This window comes from Heterodontus francisci, chromosome 17 (genome assembly GCF_036365525.1).
Source record: "Heterodontus francisci isolate sHetFra1 chromosome 17, sHetFra1.hap1, whole genome shotgun sequence".
Lineage (NCBI taxonomy): Eukaryota > Metazoa > Chordata > Chondrichthyes > Heterodontiformes > Heterodontidae > Heterodontus > Heterodontus francisci.
In genome coordinates this window covers 73,801,469-73,822,735 of record NC_090387.1, presented here as the reverse complement: position 1 = coordinate 73,822,735, position 21,267 = coordinate 73,801,469, and the positions used below count along the sequence as shown (strand labels likewise).

The window sequence follows — 21,267 nt, the reverse complement described above, 5'->3', positions numbered from 1 at the left end:
TAAAACCCTTGGATGCAGATCATCAGGTCCTGACGACTTGTCTGCCTTTATTCCCATCAGTTCGTCCAGCACCTTTTCCCTCGTGATAGAGGTTGTTGCAAGTTCCTCCCTCCCATTTACACCTTGCTCATCTATTATTGTTGGGATGTTTATAGTGTCCTCACCGTGAAGACCGATGCAAAATATTGGTTTAAGTTATCTGCCATTTCCCTGTTCCCTGTTATTAATTCCCCAGTCTCATCCTCTAAGGGTCCCACACTTACTATAGCTACTCTCTTCCTTTTTATATACCTGTAGAAGCTCTTACTGTTTTTTATATTTCTTGCCAATTTACTCACATCAGTTTTCTCTTTTAGTTTTTTAGTCATCCGCTACTGGTTTCTAAAAACTGCCCAATCCTCTGGCCTACCACTAGCTTTCACCGCATTATACGCCTTTGTTTTTGATTTGATACTCTTCCCTAACTTCCTTTGTTATCCACGGGTGGTTCATTGTTTTCTTCGAGTCCTTCATTCTGACCGGAATAAATGTTTGCTGAGTGTTACGAAATATCTGCCACTGCTCATCTACTGACTTCCCTTGTAGTCTATTTTCCCAGCCCGCTTTAGACAACTCTTTCTTCATACCTCTGTAATTTCCCTTGTTTAAGTTGAAGACACTGGTTTGAGACCCGAGTTGCTCACCCTCAAACTGAATTTGAAATTCTACCATGTTATGATCACTTCCCCCTAAAGGATCTTTAACTACGAGATTGCTTATTAATCCTACCTCATTACACATTACCAAATCTAAAATAACCTGTTCCCAGGTAGGTTCTGCAACGTATTGTTCTAAGAAACAATCCCTGATGCAGTCTACAAATTCATCTTCCATGCTACCCTTGCCAATTTGATTTGTCCAGTCTATATGCAAATTAAAATTTCCACGATAATTGTAGTGCCTTTCTTACACGCTTCCATTATTTCCTGATATTTTGTCCTACAGATAGGCCTCGGGGGGCCTATAGAGCACTCCCACCCGTGATTTCATCCCCTTGCTATTCCTTATTTCCACCCAAACTGATTCTACTTCATGATCTATTACACCTATTTCATTACTCACAACTTCCTTCAATAACCAAGCTACCCCCACCTCCTTTTCCTTTCTGCCAATGTTTCCAGAAAGTCGAATATCCTTGAACATTGAGTTTCCAGTCCTGGTCTTCCTGCAACCACGTCTGTGACAACTATCAGATCATATTCATTTATTTCTATCTGTGTCATCAGCTCATCTATCTTGTTATGAATGCTACGTGCATTCAGATAAAGAGTCTTAAGGTTTGCCTTATTACCATTTTTACCTACTCTGGTTCTGATTTCTGCAATACTCTTATGCTCATATTCTCTGTCCCTCCCTGTCACTCTCTGATTAATATATGCCACTTCACTACCCTGCACCTCTGCTCTCTCGTTACTTTTCGACTTTCTAAACTTCCCTTCAATTGAACTCTCTCCTCCCCCCCCACTATTTAATTTAAAGCCTTAAACCCTAGTTATACGATTCGCCAGGACACTGGTCCCAGCATGGTTCAAGTGCAGCCCATCCCAACAGAACAGCGCTCTCTTTTCTCCAGTACTGGTGCCAGTGTCCCATTTCTCCCACATCAATCTTTGAGCCACACATTTACCTCTCTAATCTTATTTAACCTATTCCAATTTGCACGTGGCTCGGGTAGTAATCCGGAGATTATTACCTTTGCGGTTCTGCTTTTTAATTTAGCCCCGAGCTGCTCATAGTCCTTCAGCAGAACCTGTTTCCTAGTCCTACCTGTGTCGTTGGTACCTACGTGGACCACAACAAATGGATTCTTTCCCTCCCACTACAAGTTCCTCTCTAGCCCAGAAATGATGTCCATAACCTTGGCACCAGGTAGGCAGCACAGCCTTCGGGACTGTCTATCTTTGTTGCAGAGAACAGTATCTATTCCCTTAACTATGCTATTCCATATGACTACAACATTTCTATTTTCTCCCCCCACTTGAATGGTGCCCTGAACCACGGTGCAGTGGTCAGTTCACTCATCCTCCTTGCAGTCTGTGCCCTCGTCCACACCGGGAGCAAGAACTCCTTACCTATTGGAATAGGGCACTGGCTGAGGCTCCTCCAAAGCTAAATTCTGGATCCCATACCTGCCTCACACGCAGTCATACCCTCCTGTCCCTGACCACGGTCCAGATTGGGTGTAATTAATCTGAGGGGCGTGACTGTCTCCTGAAACACTGTCCAGGTAACTCTCCCCTTCCCTGATGTCACAGTGTCCGCAGCTCGGACTCCAGCTCATCAACTCTGAGCCGAAGTTCCTCAAGCAGCCAACACTTGCTGCAGATGTGGTCACCGTGGATCGCACCGGTGTCCACCAGCTCCCACATACTACAGCTGCAACACATCGCCTGCCCAGCCATCTCTATTCTAGTTCATTAATTTGGATCTCAGTATTTAAAAAAAAAAATTATTTAAGTGTACTCTTAACCTGTAATGACGTTTCCTGATTTAAATCACTTGGCCAAAACAAAAAAGAGACACGGAAGAAATACCCACCAATCACCTACCAGCTCTCCTGTGACGTCACACTTCGATTTTTGCTGGTCAGGCAGGTCCACAGAATTGAACAGAACGCTCTCGCCACCGCTGCCACTCCTGGTCTCTGGCCTCGGCTCTCCGCTCCTTTTGTACCCCGGCTCCTCTCTCCGCTGCCGCTGTTGCTTCTGGCAGCTCAAAACTGGCCATCCATGAGTTTCTGTGGGCCATCAGCAGCAGAATTGTATTCAACCATAATGTGTAACCTCATGGCCCAGCGTATCCCTCACTCCACAATTACCATCAAGCTGGGGGACCAACCCTGATTAAATCTGGAGAGCATGCCAGGAGCAGCACCAGGCATAACTAAAATGAGATGCCAACCTGGTGAAGCTACAACACAGGACTATGTGCATGCTAAACAGCGGAAGGAGCATGGTACTGATAGAACAAAGTGATCCCAGAACCAACCATCCAGTCAAAGCTCCGTAGTCCAGCCATGTCTGGTCATGAATGGTAGTGGACAACTAACCGGAGGAGACGGCTCCACAAACATTTCCATCCTCACTGATGGGGTAGCCCAGCATGTCAGTGAAATAGGAAAGGCTGAAGCACTTGCACCCATCTTCAACCAGAAGTGCAGAGCAGATGATCCACTTCAGCCTTTTCCTCAGGTCTCCAGCATCTCACTTGCCAGACTTCACCCAATTCAATTCATGCCATGTGATATCAAGAAACTGCTGAGTGCACTGGATACAGCAAGGGTTATGAGCCCTGACAACATTCCGTCTGTAGTACTGAAGACCTAGCCATGCCCCTAGCCAAGCTGTTCCGGTACAGCTACAACACTGGCATCTATCTGACAATGTGGAAAATTGCCCAGGTATGTCCTGTTCACAAAAATCAGGATGAATCCAATCCCAACAATTACCATCCCATCAGTCTGTGCTCTACCAGCAGCACAGTGTTAGAATGTGGTGTTGACAATGCTATCGCGCAACACTTAATCAGCAGCAACCTGCTTACTGATGCTCGGTTTGGGTTCCGCCAGGGCCATCGGCTCCAGGCCTTGTTACAGCCTTGGTCCAAGTATGGACAAAAGAGCTGAATTCAGACGTGAGGTGAGTGTGACTGCCCTTAATGTCAAGGTAGCATTTGACTGAGTGTGGCATTAAAGAGCCATCTCAGAATTCAAGTCAATGGGAATCCGGGGGAAAACTCCACCGGTTGGAATCATACCTACCAAAAAGGAAGATGATTGTAGTTGTTGGAGGCCAATCATTTCAGCCCCAGGACATTACTACAGGAGCTCCTCAGGGTAGTGTCCTAGGCCCAACCATCTTCAGCTGCTTGATCAATGTTTTTCTGTCCCAACATAAGGTCAAAAGTGGGAAAGTTCGCTGACGATTGCACAGTGTTCATTACTATTCGTAACTCCTCATACTGAAGCAGTCCATGTCCAAGACCTGGGCAACATTCACGCCACGAGTACCAGGCAATGACTATCTCCAACCGCAGAGAATCTCATCGTATTGCCTTGCTGTTCAACAGCATTACCATCACTGAATCTCCCAGTATCAACATCCTGGGGCCGGGGGTGGGGGGGGCAACGTTGATCTGAAACTGAGCTGGACCAGCCATACCAATATTGTGGCTACAAGAGCAGGTCAGAGGCTTGGAATTCTGTGACAGGTATCTCATCTCCTGAGTCCCCAAAGCCTGTCTATAAGGAACAAGTCAGGAGTGTGATGGAATACTCACCACTTGCCTTGATGAGCACAGCTCCAACAACACTCGAGAAGCTCAACACTATCCAGGACAAAGCAACCTGCTTGATTGGCACCCCATCCACCACCTTAAACGCCACCACCACCTGGCGCACAGTGGCAGCAGTGTGTATCATCTACAAGATACACTGCAGCAATTCGCCAAGGCTCCTTCGACAGCACCTTCCAAATCTGCAACCTCTACCACATTGAACAAGGGCAGCAGATGCATGGGAACAGCACCACCTGCAAGTTCCCCTCTAAGCCACGCACTATCCTGACTTGGAATTATATCAGCGTTCATTCAGTCGCTTGGTCAAAATCCTGGAACTCCCTAATAACAGCACTGTGGGTGCACCTATACCACATGGTCTGCAGTGGTTCATGAAGGCGATTCACCACCTTTTTGAAGGGAATGGGGATGGGCAATAAATGCTGGCCTTGCCAGCAATGCTCAAACCCCGCGAATTAATTGAAAAGCAACAGCACAGGGCAGGTTTGAAGTGGCTGGTGCATGGTGTAAGAGCAGTGATGCTAAGGGAGAGAGCTGCGTGTCAGTACATTGCAGTCATGCATTAAGAATAAGTGGCCCTGCATCTTTTGAGGGTCCCAATTGGCAGCCAAGTTCTTTTTACCAGTGGGAAGGATCAAAAAGTGGAGCTTCACCAATTTAATAGGAGAGGGACGGCAGTTAGATTTGAGCTTCCCCTCCCTCATCCCCTGTTTCTCTCTTTCCCCCCCCCACATGCACAGACAGTGCCACTGGCTCTAAGTAGGAGAACACTGTGCTGACTGACCTGTGGCATGTTCTCCCAGCAGCACTGCTACTCTTTGTCAGGTTTTGCCTCCGGAATCAACAATATAGAAGGTCCCAGTTGAAGAAGAGCTGTTGGGAGCAGGCGCTGCAGGTTAGGCAGATGTGCTTTGACTGAAAAAGCTGATAATACTTTTACCCTTCCCTCCCACTGGCATCCAGTGAGCTTAGAATGTAATTTACATGCAACCCTCCTAATTCCAGGTCTGGAGCTCTGGATAACTACTTCCGGGTTAACAGGCAGCAGCGCACAGTATCGGTCAGGTTAGCAGCCGAATATGGAGAAGACGAGATGAGCAGCGAAGATTCCAGCACTGATCTGAGCACTGATCTCAGCGAGTCTGAAAGTGGCAGCACCACAGAAATAGAGGATGAGTATGAGGGTGATGAGTCTGCTGCAGCTTCATCAGGTGGGTAAGAGCACTTCAGAGAGGTGTCTTTACGACCCATCAATTTCACTTATTGTTGCAGGGTAAATCCCAGTTGATGAATTCTACTTTTAACTTTATGTAGTTGTGAAATCCCTCTAACCCTTTACAGTGTTTGAATTCTCTATGACATGCTGGTTCCTAGGCCTTCATTTTGAGACTAAAATCAAGAATTGGAGAGTTAGCTGGGTACGACTTTGCCCCAGATTTGCTTCTCTCCCCCGCCCCACGTTTCCCCCCCCCCCCCCTCCCTTCCACCCAGCGGATCGGTGAGAGTGAGGTATTACAGCTCAGTATTCTTGTAACATGCCACTTTGCAAGTGTAGCGACAGGCTCTCTGTCGTGTCTGCTAAATTGGGTAATATTACTTTCCAAACTGGGGAAGAATCAGTGTCATTTATGGCATAGAAGGGGGCCATTCGGCCCATTGAGTCCATGCTGTGTCTCCACAGAGCTATCCAGTCAGTCCCACTCCCCTGCACAATCCTCGTAGCCCTGCAAGTTGATTTCCCTGAAGTAGCCATCCAACTTCCCCTTGAAGTCATTGATCGTCTCCCTTTCCACCCGCTGTGTTAAAGAGCTCTTCTTCGTATTCCCCCGCATCTCTTGCCCAAAATCTTCAATCTGTGTCCCCTCATCCTTGTACCATTTGTTAATGGGAACAGTTTTTTCTCGTCTACCTTATCTAAGCCTGTCAATCTTGTACACATCTATTAAATTTCCCCTCAATCTCCTTTGTTCTGAGAGCAAACCCAGATTTTCCAGCCTGACCGTGTAACTAAAATTCCCCATCGCTGTAACCATTCTGGTAAATCTCCTCTGCACCCTCTCAGGGGCCCTCTTCCTTCCTAAAATGTGGTGACCAGAACTAGACGCAATACTCCAATTGGTGCCGAACCAGAGCTTTATAAAAGTTCAGCATAACATCCCTGCTTATGTACTCTGTGCCTCTATTTATGAAGCCTAGGATCCCATACACAAATGTATATATTTAATATCCCATTTAAGAATGAATGAGGACTAAATTTACACTCAAACGTCTTTTGCTTTAACCTACTTGAAGTACTTGGTGGGCGACCTATGTGGCACTATAAGAACATGAGAAAAACCACACTTCAAGGTATTTGGTCCATCAAAACAAAACATGCCCGGCCTAGTATCCAACTGCAATGTGATTGCTTCGGAGTCATCCGTTCGATACCTAATCCAATAGATCACTTCATACATTTAGCATCCTTTTAAGTGAAAGTTTTTTTAATATTCTCTCTCAAATTTGTTTCTTGGTACTTATGCCTTTTTACTACCTTTTTAGACTATATAGCTTTCGTCCTATTTATCTTGTAGCTGTTTTCCACTTGGGCTGATTCTCGTCTCTGCAGCCTTTCCAATGCCCGCATGTCTCTCTTCAAATATGATAACACAGTATTCCCAAGTGAGATCTGATAACTGCATGAGAACCTCTGCGATGTTCTGGCTTTACATCCCAACATTCTGTTTGCTTTTGGTGTTACATTGAAAGTAATGAGTCTACAAAGACCTGGGAGTAACAGTAAGTCTACCTACCTATGCTAATTCTCTCCCCTTCACAGTGTGCCTCTGTCCTCTCCATTCCTTCCAATTTACTTACATTAACCATGAATCTACTTGAAAAAGTAATTTGTTGTCTGAATTGCTTTGGGGCAACCTGAGGATGTTGAGGGTACTGTGTACATGCAAGTTTGGTTGTTTGTCTTTTGAGAGCGAATGCTTTACATTTTCACCGTTAAATTTTGTTTGCTATTTGTCCAGTTGTAACTGATCTTAACTTTTCAAATAATTAACTGCATCCTCTAAAATCTGGAGAGCAGTAGAGTTGGTTTTGTCTGTAAATGTAACAAACTCTGCATCTTGGCTATGAATATAACAAAGAAACACATGTCCCTGTAGCTCCATCCATTAGTCTGACTCCCATCCCCATTTATCTCTTTTTAAAAAAAAAATAAAATAAATAAAATCCAGTGTCTTGTTCCCACCATGTTCCCTTCACTTTAGAAGTGAGATGTGTCTCATCTGCTCCAAATGTATTTGTCATTTGAGTGCTGGTGCCATTACTTTGCTATATACTGCTCGTACTAGATCCATTTTCACATGAAACTGAAACAGAGACAGTTGTTACCTTTAAAGATGAGTAAAACTCCATATCATTCTTTGATCTTGTGCATTCAATTGAACTGGAAGTTTTTTTTTTACTTTGTTTAACCCTCTGCCAAGTTTTTAGAGGGTTGCTTTTGAACTTGAACTTCATCCTTTGATCATTTTGTGACCATGAAGCCATCAGATTGTCGTATAAACCCAACTGGATCGCTTATGTCCTTGAGGGATGGAAACCTGCAACCCTTACCCAATCTGGACTATGCGACCCCAGTCCCACACCAATTTGCTTGACTCTTAATTGCTCTCTCAAGTGGCAGAACAAGCCACTCGGTTGTATGGGGCAAGTAGGGTGGGCAATAAATGCCGGTCTAGATCATGAGAGTGAATTTTTTTTAAATTTCTGTGCTAAAATCTCAAGTTGCACATTTTTTTCTTTTATTGGAATGAATTCTGTAGCTGCACCCACACTCACTACTATTTTCAAAAAAAGTGGAATTTACTCAGTCATTTAATAACAGAAGGTGCTGAAGTACTCTAGCAACATGTTTCGATGGTGAGGGATTAATGGGTGGAGGCAAATTTCTATTTTTGTGCCCATTCCTGGCCTGAGCTGTTGAAGCTGCCACTTCCTTGTACGTGCAAATGTTTACCATAAGCATGCTCTCTGTCCTGTGCTTTTGCAGCTCCTGCTAGTGCCCCAATTCCGGTTAACCCCTTGCCAGCTCAGAGTTTCGGGAATGGAGATTCACAGTCTGCACATCAAGAGCAGGTAGGACATTTTAAAAGTGATTTTGTCTCCTGCTAACAGCTTCAAATCTCCACTTAGCACTAACTTGTTTTGATCTGATTGGAAGGTCAGTCTACTGTGGTTTGCCTTATCCTAGTTTGTTGAGGGTTTGGTAGCAATTACCTGAGAATAGCTGTCAGGAAACAAGCATTCCTGAGGCAAAGAAAGGGAGAGATTGATCATTTTATTTTTAATTAGGTAAAGGTATGAAGGAATGTGGAACCAAGTGGGCAAATGAAACTAAGATTTAGATCAGCTATGATCTAATTGAATGGGAAAAAAGGCTCAGTTTGCTGAATGGCTTCTCTTCCTACTTTGTTACAATTGCTTATGTTTGAAGAGGTTGGTTCTGATCGTATGTACTCTCCCTTGTTGACGTAATGGTGCTCAAAAGTTATCTTGAAGTATGTGCAGAATGAGGGGAGACGGTAGCATAGTAGTAATGTCACTGGACTGGTAATCCAGAGACCCAGGCTAATACCCCGAGTACAAGGGTTCAAATCCCACCACGGCAGCTGGTGGATTTTAATAAATTTAATTAATTGAAAGCTGGTCTCGGTAATAGTTTCATGGTGACCATCATCAATTGTCGTAAAAACCCATCTGGTTTATTAATGTCCTTTAGGGAAGGAAATCTGCCATCCTGACCTGGTCTGACCTTCATGTGACTCCAGACCCACAGTAATGTGGTTGACTCCTAACTGCCCTCTGAAATGACCTAGCAAGCCAATCGGCTGTTTCAAACTGTTAGACAAAGTTGAAAGGAGTAATACCAGACAGAACACCCGACATCGTCCTAGGCACCAGAAACAATGGCAAAACAACACACTCACCTCCGCAAGGTCGTCCTTACTGACATCTGGGGGCTTGTGCCAAAATTAGGAGAGCTGCCCCACAGACTAGTCAAGCAACAGCCAGACATTTTTTTTTTCTAGAGATGCAGCACTGAAACAGGCCCTTCGGCCCACTGAGTCTGTGCCGACCAACAACCACCCATTTATACTAATCCTACATTAATCCCATATTCTCTACCACATCCCCACCATTCTCCAACCACTTACCTACACTAGGGGCAATTTACAATGGCCAATTTACCTATCAACCTGCAAGTCTTTTGGAGGTGGGAGGAAACCGGAGCACCCGGCGGAAACCCACGCAGACACAGGGAGAACTTGCAAACTCCGCACGGGCAGTACCCAGAACTGAACCCAGGTCACTGGAGCTGTGAGGCTGCGGTGCTAACCACTGTGCCATACTCACAGAAACATACTTTACATCCAGTGTCCCAGACACCGCCATCACCATTCTTGGGTATATCCTGTTGCACAAGAGGTGTGGGACAGTGGTATACAGTCGGAGTGGGGGGGGGTGGAATTTGCCCTGAGCGTCCTCAACATTGATTCTGGATCCCATAAAGTCTCATGGCATCAGGTCAAAAATGGGTAAACATAGATTACCACCTACCATCCTCCCTCAGCTGATGAATCAGTAGTCCTCCATGTTGAACATCACTTGAAAGAAGCACTGTGGGTGGCAGGGGCACAGAATGTACTCTGGGTGGGGAACTTCAATGTCCATCACCAAGAGTGGCTTCACAGCACCTCTACTGACTGAGCTGACTGAGTCCTGAAGGACGCACCTGTCAGACTGGGCCTGTGGCAGGGGGTGAGGGAACCAACAAGCTTACGAGATCTTGTTCTCACCAATCTACCTTTTGCAAATACATCTGGCCATGACTGTATTCGTAGGAGTGACCACTGCACAATCCTTGCAAAAACCAGGTCCTGTCTTCACTCTGAGGATGCGCTCAATCGTGCTGTGTGGCACTACCACTGTCCTAAATGGGATAGATTTGGAACAGATCTGGCAGCTCAAAACTGAGCATCCATGAGGCACTGTAGACCATCGGCGGCAGCAGAATTGTATTTAAACACAATCTGTAACCTCATGACCCGACATATTTCTCACTCTATCATTATCATCAAGCCAAGGGATCAACCATGGTTCAATTATGAGTGCAGGATGGTTGCTCTGGGAGTCCTCAAATTAGATTCTGGATCCCATAAAGTCTCATGGCATCAGGTCAAATATGGATTACCATCTACCACCCTCCCTCAGCTGATGAATCAGTACTCCTCCATGTTGAACATCACTTGGAAGAAGCACTGAAAGTGGCAAGGACACAGAATCTACTGTGTGTGGAGCTTCCAGGAGCAGCACCAGACATGCCTAGTGTCAACCTGATGAGGCTACAATGCAGGACTACTGCAGACGACTCAAAGCTTGGGGTGAATGTGAGCTGTGAGGAGGATGCAAAGAGGCTCCAATGTGATTTGGGCAAGTTGGGTGAGTGGGCAAATGCATGGTAGATGCAGTTTAACGTGGATAAATGTGAGGTTTTCCACTTTAGTTGTAAAAAGAGAAAGGCAGATTATTATCTGAATGGTGCTAGATTGGGAAAGGGGGAGGTGCAATGAGACCTGGGTGTCCTTGTACAACAGTCGCTGAAAGCAAGCTTTCAGGTGCAGCAAGCAATTAGGAAGGTGAATGGTATGTTGGCCTTCATCGCAAGAGGAATTGAGTACAGGAGCAAGGATGTCTTAACTGCAGTTATACAGGGCCTTGGTGAGACCATGTATTGTGTGCAGTTTTGGTCTCCTTATCTGAGGAAGAATGTTCTTGTCATGGAAGGAGTGCAAAGAAGATTTACTAGGCTGATTCCTGGGATGGCAGGATTGACATATGAGGAGAGATTGGGTCGACTAGGGTCAGTAGAGTTTACAAAGAACAGTACAGCACAGGAACAGGCCATTCGACCCACCAAGCCTGCGCCGATCTTGATGCCTGCCTAAACTAACACCTTCTGCACTTCTGGGGCCCATATCCCTCTATTCCCTTCCTATTCATATATTTGTCAAGATGTCTCTTAAACGTCGCTATTGTATCTGCTTCCACCACCTCCCCTGGCAGCAAGTTCCAGGCACTCACCACCCTCTGTGTAAAAAAAAAAAACTTGCCTCGCACATCCCCTCTAAACTTTGCCCCTCGCACCTTAAACCTATGTCCCCTAGTAACTGACTCTTCCACCCTGGGAAAAAGCTTCTGACTATCCACTCTGTCCACGCCGCTCATAACTTTGTAAACCTCTATCATGTCGCCCCTCCACCTCCGTCGTTCCAGTGAAAACAATCCGAGTTTTTCCAACCTCGCCTCATAGCTAATGCCCTCCAGACCAGGCAACATCCTGGTAAACCTCCTCTGTACCCTCTCCAAAGCCTCCACGTCCTTCTGGTAGTGTGGCGACCAGAATTGCACGCAATATTCTAAGTGTGGCCTAACTAAGGTTCTGTACAGCTGCAGCATGACTTGCCAATTTTTATACTCTATGCCCCGACCAATGAAGGCAAGCATGCCGTATGCCGTCTTGACTACCTTATCCACCTGCGTTGCCACTTTCAGTGACCTGTGGACCTGTACGCCCAGATCTCTCTGCCTGTCAATACTCCTAAGGGTTCTGCCATTTACTGTATACCTCCCACCTGCATTAGACCTTCCAAAATGCATTACCTCACATTTGTCCGAATTAAACTCCATCTGCCATTTCTCAGCCCAAGTCTCCAACCGATCTATATCCTGCTGTATCCTCTGACAATCCTCATCATTATCCGCAACTCCACCAACTTTTGTGCCGTCCGCAAACTTATTAATCAGACCAGCTACATTTTCCTCCAAATCATTTATATATACTACAAACAGCAAAGGTCCCAGCACTGATCCCTGCGGAACACCACTAGTCACATCCCTCCATTTAGAAAAATGAGAGGGGATCTCATAGAAACCTATAAAATTCTAACAGGACTAGACAGGCTAGATGCAGGGAGGATGTTTCCGATGGCTGGGGAGTCCAGGGCCGGTGGTCACAATCTCTGGATAGAGGGTATGCCACTTAGAACCGAATTGCGGAGAAATTTCTTCACTCAGAGGGTGGTGAACCTGTGGAATTTTCTACTGCAGAAGGCAGTGGAGGCCAAGTCATTAAATATATTCAAGGGGATAGATATATTAATGCCAAAGGGATATGGGGAGAAAGCAGGAACAGGGTACTGAATTAGACCATCAACCATGATCTTTTTTGAATGGCGGAGCAGGCCCGAAGGGAGGAATGGCCTACTCCTCCTATTTTCTATGTTACTTGCACGCCAAACAGCGGAAGCAGCTTGCAATAGACAACTAAGTGATCCCACAACCAATGGATCAGATCAAAGATCTGCACTCCTGCCACATCCAGCCGTGAATGGTGTTGGACAATTAAAACTAACAATAGGAGGAAGCTCCACAAATATCCCCATCCTCAATGATGGAAGAGCCCAGCACGTCAGTGCAAGAGAAAAGGCTGAAGCATTTGCAACTGTGTTCAGCCAGAAGTGCCGAGTGGATTCTCCATCTCCATCTCATCCTGAGGTCTCCGGCATCACAGATGCCACTTTAGCCAATTTGAATCACTCCATGTGATAGCAAGAAACAGCTGAAGGCACTGGATATTGCAAAGGCTATTGCACCTTACAATATCCTGGCTGTAGTACTGAAGACTTGTGCCGCAGAACTAGCCACGCACCGTGCCAAGCTGTTCCAGTACAGATACAACATTGACATCTATCCAACAATGTGGAAATTGCCCAGGTATGTCCTGTTCATAAAAAGCAGGTCAAATTCAATGCGGCCAATTATTGCCCCATCAGTCCACTCTCCAGCATCAGCAAAATGATGGAAGGTGTTGTCAATAGTGCTATAAGTGTCACTGAATCAGCAACAACCTGCTCAGTTTCGGTTCCGCCAGGGCCACTCAGCTCCTGACCTCATTACAGCCTTGGTCCAAACATGGACGTCATCCTAGGGTCCTAAAAGAAATGGCTAGTGAGATAGTTGATGTGTTGATTTTAACTTTGCAAAATGCCCCAGATTAGGGAAGGTTCCATTAGATTAGAAAATAGCGAATGTAACTCCTTTATTCAAAAAGGGAGAGAGACAGAATTCAGGAAACTACAGGCCAGGTGGCTTAATGTCTGTCTCGGAAAATGTTAGCTATTATTAAAGACATTATAGCAGGGCACTTAGAAAGATTCAAGGTAATCAGGCAAAGTCAATATGGTTTTGTGAAAGGGAAATCATGTTTAACCAATTTATTGAAGTTCGTTGAGGAAGTTACATGTGCTGTGGATAAAGGGGAAACCGGTGGATGTACTGTACTTAGATTTCCAGAAGGCATTTGATAAGGTGCCACATCAAAGGTTATTGCAGAAAATAAAAGCTCATGGTATAGGGGTTAACACATTGGCATGGATAAAAGATTGGCTAGCTAATAGGAAACAAAATTGGCATAAATGGATCATTTTCTGGTCGGCAAAATGTAATAAGTGGTGTGCCGCAGGGATCAGTGCTGGGGCCTCAACATTTTGCAATTTTTATAAATGACTTGGATAAAGGGACTGAAGGTATGGTTGCTAAATTTGCTGATGACACAAAGATAGGTAGGAAGCTGTGAAGAGGACATGAGGCTACAAAGGGATATAGATAGATCTGGCAAATGGAGTATAATGTGGGAAAATGTAAAATTGTCCATTTGGCAGGGAGAATAAAAGAGAAGCATATTATCTAAATGGTGAGAGATTGCAGAGCTCAGACGCCGAGGGATCTGGGTGTCCTAGTGTATTTTTTTTAATATTCATTCATGGGATGTGGGCGTCGCTGGCTAGGCCAGCATTTATTACCCATCCCTAATTGCCCTTGAGAAGGTGGTGGTGAGCTGCCTTCTTGAACCGCTGCAGTCCTTGTGAGGTAGGTACACCCACAGTGCTGTTAGGAAGGGAGTTCCAGGATTTTGATCCAGCGACAGTGAAGGAATGGTGATATAGTTCCAAGTCAGGATGGTGTGCGACTTGGACGGGAGCTTGCAGGTGGTGGTGTTCCCATGCATCTGCTGCTGTTGTCCTTCGAGGTGGTAGAGGTCGTGGGTTTAGAAGGTGCTGTCTAAGAAGCCTTGGTGTGTTGCTGCAGTGCATCTTGTAGATGGTACACACTGCTGCCACTGTATGAACCGCAAAAGGTTAGTATGCAGGTTCGGCAAGTAATTAGGAAGGATGAGAGAATGTTATTGTTTATTGCGCAGGGAATTTAATACAAAAGTAGGGTGGTTATGCTTCAGTTATACAGGGCTTTGGTGAAACCACTTCTAGTACTGTGTACAGTATTGGTTTCCTTATTTAAGGAAGGGTGCAAATGCATTGGAAGCAGTTCAGAGAAGGTTTACTAGACTAATACCTGGGACGGGCAGGCTGTCTTATGAGGAAAGGTTGGACAGGTTAGGCTTGTATCTGCTGGAGTTTAGAAGAGTAGGAGGGAACTTGATTGAAACATATAAGATCCTGAGGGGCCTTGACAGGGTGGATGTGGAAAAGATGTTTCCCCTTGTGGGAAAATCTAGAACTAGGAGTCACTGTTTAAAAATAAGGGGTCGACCATTTAAGACAGAGTTGAGGAGAAATATTTTCTGAGGTTCATGAGTCTTTGGAACACTCTCTTCCTCAAAAGGCGGTGGAAGCAGAGTCTTTGAATATTTTTAAGGCAGAGGTAGATAGATTCTTGATAAGCAAAGGGGTGAAAGGTTATCAGGGTAGGCAGGAATGTGGAGTCAAGGTTACAGTTAGATCATCCATGATCTTATTGAGTGGTGGAACAAGCTCACGGGGCCGAGTGGGCTACTCCTAGTCCTGCTTCTAATTCTTATGTTCATATGGACATAAGAGCTGAACTCGAGGTGCGAGTGATTGCCCTTGACATCAAACTAGGAAGATGGTTGTGGTTGTTAGAGGTCAATCATCTCAGCTCCAGGACATTGCTGCAGGAGTTCCTCAGGGTAGTGTTCTAGGCCCAACATCTCCAGCTGCTTCATCAATGACCTTCCCTCCGTCATAAGGTCAGAAATGGGGATGTTCGCTGGTGATTGTATGATGTTCAATAACATTCTCAACTCCTCAGATACTGAAGCAGTCCGTGTCCATATGCAGCAAGACCTGGACAACATTCAGGCTTGGGCTGATAAGTGGCAAGTAATGTTTGTGTCACAGAAGTGCCAGGCATTGACGATCTCCAACAAGAGAGAATCTAACCATCTCCCCTTGAAATTCAACAGTATTACCATTGCTGAATCCCCCACTATCATCATTCTGGGTGTTACTATTGACCAGAAACTGAATTGGAGCAGCCACATAAATACTGTGGCTCCAAGAGCAAGTCAGAGGCTGGGAATTCAGCAGGGAGTAACCCAACTCCTGACTCTCAAAGCCTGTCCACCATCTACAAGGCAAAAGTCAGAAGTGTGATGGAATACTCTCCACTTGCCTGGATGACTGTGGCTCCAGCAACACTCTGGTAGTTTTGACACCATCCAAGACAAAGCAGTCTGCTTGATTGGCACCCCACCCTCCACCTTAAATATTGACTCCCTTCACCACGCTGCACAGTGGCAGCAGTGTGTACCATATGCAAGATGCACTGCAGCAATTCACCACGCATCCTTCGACAGCACCTTCCAAATCTGCGATCTCGATTACTTAGAATGACAGGGCAGCAGATGAATTGGAACACCACCATTTGCAAGTTCCCCTCCAAGCCGCATTCCATCCTGACTTGGAAATATATTGCCGTTCCTTCACTGTTGCTGGATCAAAATCCTGGAACTCCCTCCTGTGGGTGTCCCTGTACCAGATGGACAGCAGTGGTTCAAGAAGGCGGCTCCCCACCACTTTCTCAAAGGCAATTATGGATGGACAATAAATGCTGACTTTGCCAGCGATGCCCGCATTCCATGAGCGAATAAAGGAAAAGATTGAATGGTGGCTTAATAATGCAGCATATTGGCGTTCCAGTATTTTGTGTCAAGCAATGTTCCCTGTAAACTACAAAACCACACAGCAACCCGAACATTCCTGCAAAAGTTGGCCCCTTTCAATTATCAGAGGTGCGTGGTAGTACAGAAGAATTTTAAGGGGGCCACACACTTAAAGAAATGGCCTGTGTACTCCCAAAAAAAAAAGAGGCAACCTTGGTCACAAGATGCTGAAGCATGGCCTTAAGCTCTCAATTGCCCCACCAATATTTAGCAGACTGTGAAAAATAGACAGGTTGACTGGGCAGCTCTTTATGGAATTGCTAATGAGGTCTGTATCTTATTTATGTGTGGGTGAACTGAAAGAGGGCATGGTGGGGGGGGGGGGGTGGGGGGTGGAGGGGTGGAGAGAGAAGTTGGGCATGGGAGTGGGATACTGCAGTGAAAAATAAATGGATGAAGCTTGTAAGCCTAAAGGTCATTCTTGGTTCAATGGTAGCATTCTTGCCTCTAATACACAAAATTGTGGGTTTTCAAGTCCCACTCCAGAGTCTTGAGTATAAAATCTAGTTTTGAGGGTAAATGGACATGGTCTTTTGCTGGATATTGGTGTGTCATTACTATCCAGTTTGTTTTTTATCGCATATACATGCTAATAAATGGCGACGTGCTTAAAATCTCGACCTAAAATGATTTATATTTAGCATTGGATGCTGATAAAAAGCAGAGGTGGCAAATGCATGGATTATCTTAAGCTTTTGGTCAATCAACTGTTAGCGGAGGGTTACTGTTGTAATGGACATTACTGAGAATTAAATATCACGATAAAATTACTGCTGTAATGCATTGGTCACTTATTTGCTTGCTTAGCACATATCAAAAGTTAAGAGGCTGATCCAATATAATGAATTGTAGAAAAGTAGTTGAGTAGAAAGGAAGCCTGTGGGGTCTGTTTAGAACTGGTCTCTTCAGGTCTGTGTTTGTTGCAACTTTGAGTGAAAACTTCTTTTCAGTGAGGGGTACCTGTCGAAATGAGCACTTGAAGCAGCTATTGCTACCTTCCAGTGGAAGCATCACACTTACTGTTGTAACTCCAGAACTGTCCTGAAAAGTTCAGTGAAGTTGAGAAGCATGGGAGAGACTATTTTGAATATTAAAAAAGGTTGTGTTGCAGAGGTGGGAGGTTTAAGGGTATTTGCAGATTTAATGAGCCATCAGTAAACTTGCTCAAGGAGTACTGCATCTGTAATTATAACATTGGGGAGGTATTCTCTAACATTTTAATGTCACACGAAGTATGAGAGTAGAACAGGTCATGTAGGTACAGCAGCAGAATCTATGTGCCTCTAACTGAATATTTTACCTATAGGGAAGCTTGACCTCTCATTCAGAAGACACTTCAAATGTGAAAGAAGATATAGCAAGCACCAAGGCCAACAATGCAGCCTCTGATGACGAAGGGGATACGTGTTCAATCTGTTTTGAGCCGTGGACAAATGCAGGGGAGCACCGTCTTGCTGCTCTGCGGTGTGGCCATCTCTTCGGCTTTACCTGCATAGACCGGTGGCTGAGGGGACAAGGAGGAAAATGTCCACAGGTAAGTTGGCAGCATGGTATTGGGGAAGAGAATCAACAATTCATATTTTGGTTAAAGTTTTGCGATATTGGGAGCTGCCCGAATGAAATTGCACCACCGGGGTTGGGGTTGATTTAAAACCTTTTTGTTCTGATAGGATTTGTTGCATTTCAGCAGGAGGGATGAATGTATACAGCAGTCACTGATACTTGAAATGAGGTCTGAAGGTCACTTGAAGTCCTCCTCGTGCTCACCTGCAGCCTTCAACAGACCTGCAACTCCACTTAATTCAGAGCTCACCAAAACATTGGGATGTTTTAAGCGGAGTGAGAATGTTTTGTTTTTTTACAGAAGTTTCCTTTTTCAAAAAGAGGTACAGGGAGTTTTGATTTTGTTTTTTGATGCGAGTGGCCTTTGATCATGTTAGAGTTCCCTGCACAGAGGAAGACAAGTTCACACTGGAATCTGGAAACAGCAATGGCCGCAATGCCAGTGGCATTATGTCCATATTCGGCATTACATAGGATATACAGTACAGAAACAGGCCATTTGGCTCAACCAGTCCATGCCAGTATTTAAGCTCCACTTGAGCCACCTCCTGTCTTTGCTCACCTAACTCAGTCAGCATAACCCTCTTTTCCCATCTCACTCTTTTCCCATCTCCCTCATTTGCTTATCCAGCCTCCCCTTAAATGCATCTACACTACTCACTTCAATCACTGCTTGTGTAGTCAGTTCCACATTTTCACCATTCTCTAGGTAAAGAAGTTTCTTCGGAATTCCCAATTTAGTTTGATGACTATCTTGTATTGATGGCCTCCAGTTTTGCTCTTTCCCACAAGTGGAAACATCCTCTCTGCATCTACTGTACCAAAACCTTTCATAATTTTGAAGACCTATTAGGTCATACCTTCCCTTTTTTCAAGAGAAAAGACACCCAGCCTGTACATCCTCTCCTGATGGGTGAACCCCTGCATTCCTGGTATCATCCTTGTAAATCTTTTTTTTGCACCCTCCCCAGTGCCTCTATCTTTTTTTATAATTGGGCATGCGGTAGTGAGAGAGAAATGGAGGGGAGGGAAGAGTTTGTGAATGTTCCCCAGTGAAATTAAAAGTTTTTTTTTTTTTGTTTGCTTTCCCATAGAAAATTGATACTGTTTCATCACTGAACAGAACCTGTGCTAAAATCCTGTTTGTGTTTGGCTTTTGTAGTGTAATAAGAAAGCTAAGCGGTCAGATGTAGTGTTGCTGTATGCCCGAGCGCTGAAAGCTGTGGATACCAGTGAACAAGAACGGTTGAAGAGGTATGCACTATTTATGTGTAAATACTTGTGACTCAAATTTCTTGATATTTCACACTTTCAAAATAACGAAAGACTGCCGAACCTCAGCGGAGGAAGCATAACAAAGAACTATTGTCTTACTTGGAATCTTATGTACCGGTCAGGTTGCCATGCTGCAAAGGGGATGTGCAAGCATTGGAGAGAGCACAGGGAGGCTAAATAAGAATGATTCCAAGAAAGTGGATGACCAGTGAGGAAAGGTTATTCAAGTTCAGAATCTGTAGCCTAGATGCGGACACAGTAATGTAGTTTGAAAAGCCTTTGGGTAAAAAATCTATTATTGATCTCGTCACTGTGAAGTTGTTGGATTGTCGTTAAAAATCCAACCTGTCAGGGAAGGAAACCTGCTGTCCTGCCGACATGTGACTGCACTCCCACACCAATTGGATTGATTTAGATTAACAGCTCTCATAAGTGGCTTAGTAGCACCTTTTCAGGTCCCTGTGTGTGCTAATTGCTGTATATTAATTCTGTATATATTTATTTTTCTGTAGTTGTACAGCAATGGGTAATCAATGCTCATCTTGCCAGTGATAGCCACGTCCTGAAAATAAATTAAAATAAAGCCTAGAGCGACGGTTAAGGAGACACCTCATAATATGCAAAATATGAAACGTCTGAAATAAAGTAAATCCTCAAATAAAGTAAATTAGGCAGGAAGCTCAAGGTGTCAATGCTGCCTCAGACATATGAGACAGCTCCACCACCCCCCCCCCCCCCATAGTTTCCTGGCTGGGTTTCTTCGATTGCTTAAAGCAGAGGTCGCCTGCAACCTCGTTGGGCGGCAGGCATCTTCAGTTGCATCCTAGCTGCCAGCATAACAGCAGCAGAGGAACAGGCTACTTGTCTAGAGGAAAAAGCCTGAAAAACTAGCTCCAGCAAATTTAGTTAACACTCATACCTCTGTTGTATTGTCCAGAAGCCATACCAGGAATGAAGTGTGTTCCCTTAGGGAGTGAGAAGAAAACTTGTGCAAGTGGTGTGCCGCAGGAATCAATGCTAAGGCCTCAACTTTTTACAATTTATATAAATGACTTGGATGAAGGGACTGAAGGTATGGTTGCTAAATTTGCTGATGACACAAAGATAAGTAATTAGGAAAGCTAATCGAATATTATTGTTACTGCGAGGGGAATTGAATACAAAAGTAGGAAGGTTATGCTTCAGTTATACAGGGCATTGGTGAGGCCACATCTGGAGCACTGTGTACAGTATTGGTCTCCTTATTTAAGGAAAGATGTTAATGTGTTGGAAACTGTTCAGAGAAAGTTTACTGGACTTAATATCTGGAGTGACCAGGCTGTCTTATGAGGAAAGGCACGGTGTAGGCATGTCCCCACAAAGATAAAGGGTGGTACTGCCAACTCTAGAGCCCTCTGGTTATCTAGAAGTTAAAGCAGAAAAAGAAAGCATATGATGATCAGAAAAATCTTAATACTTTAGAAAGCCTAGAGGAGTATAGAAAGTGCTGGGGTAAAGTAAAAAAGGAAATTAGAAAAGCAAAGAGAGGACATGATAAATTATTGGCAGGTAAAATCAAGGAAAACCCAAAGATGTTTTATCAGTTTAGCAGGAGGATAACTAAGGAAAGGGTAGGGTCTATCAGAGATGTACAAGGAATTTATACGTGGATGCAGAAGATGTGGGCAGGGTTCTTGATGAGTTTTTTTGTCTCTGACTTCACAAAGGAGAGGGTGGATGCAGACATTATAGTTAAAGAGGAGGAATGTGAAATAGTAGATACGATAAGCATAATGAGAGAGGAAGTACTCGAGGGTCTGACATCCTTGAAAGTGGATAAATCGCCAGGGCTGGATGGATTGCATCCTAGGTTGTTAAAGGAAGCCAGGGAGGGAATAGCGGATGCGCTGAAGACCATCTTCAAATCCTCACTAGATACAGGAGAGGTACCAGACGATTGGAGGTCTGCGAATGTTGTACCATTGTTTAAAAAGGGTGCGAGGGATAGGCCAAATAAT

General features: G+C 44.7%; 1 protein-coding gene across 3 annotated transcripts in view; it reads left to right on the top strand.

Annotated features, from left to right (window-relative positions):
* rfwd3 (ring finger and WD repeat domain 3) overlaps positions 1–21,267 on the top strand; it is a 58,129-nt gene that overhangs the window by 16,771 nt on the left and 20,091 nt on the right. For all 3 annotated transcript variants that reach the window (XM_068049671.1, XM_068049672.1, XM_068049670.1), the window contains exons 3-6: positions 5,341–5,546; positions 8,381–8,466; positions 17,739–17,966; positions 19,158–19,249. In XM_068049671.1, the coding sequence (XP_067905772.1) occupies positions 5,341–5,546; positions 8,381–8,466; positions 17,739–17,966; positions 19,158–19,249 (612 nt within the window). The remainder of the gene's footprint in view (positions 1–5,340; positions 5,547–8,380; positions 8,467–17,738; positions 17,967–19,157; positions 19,250–21,267) is intronic.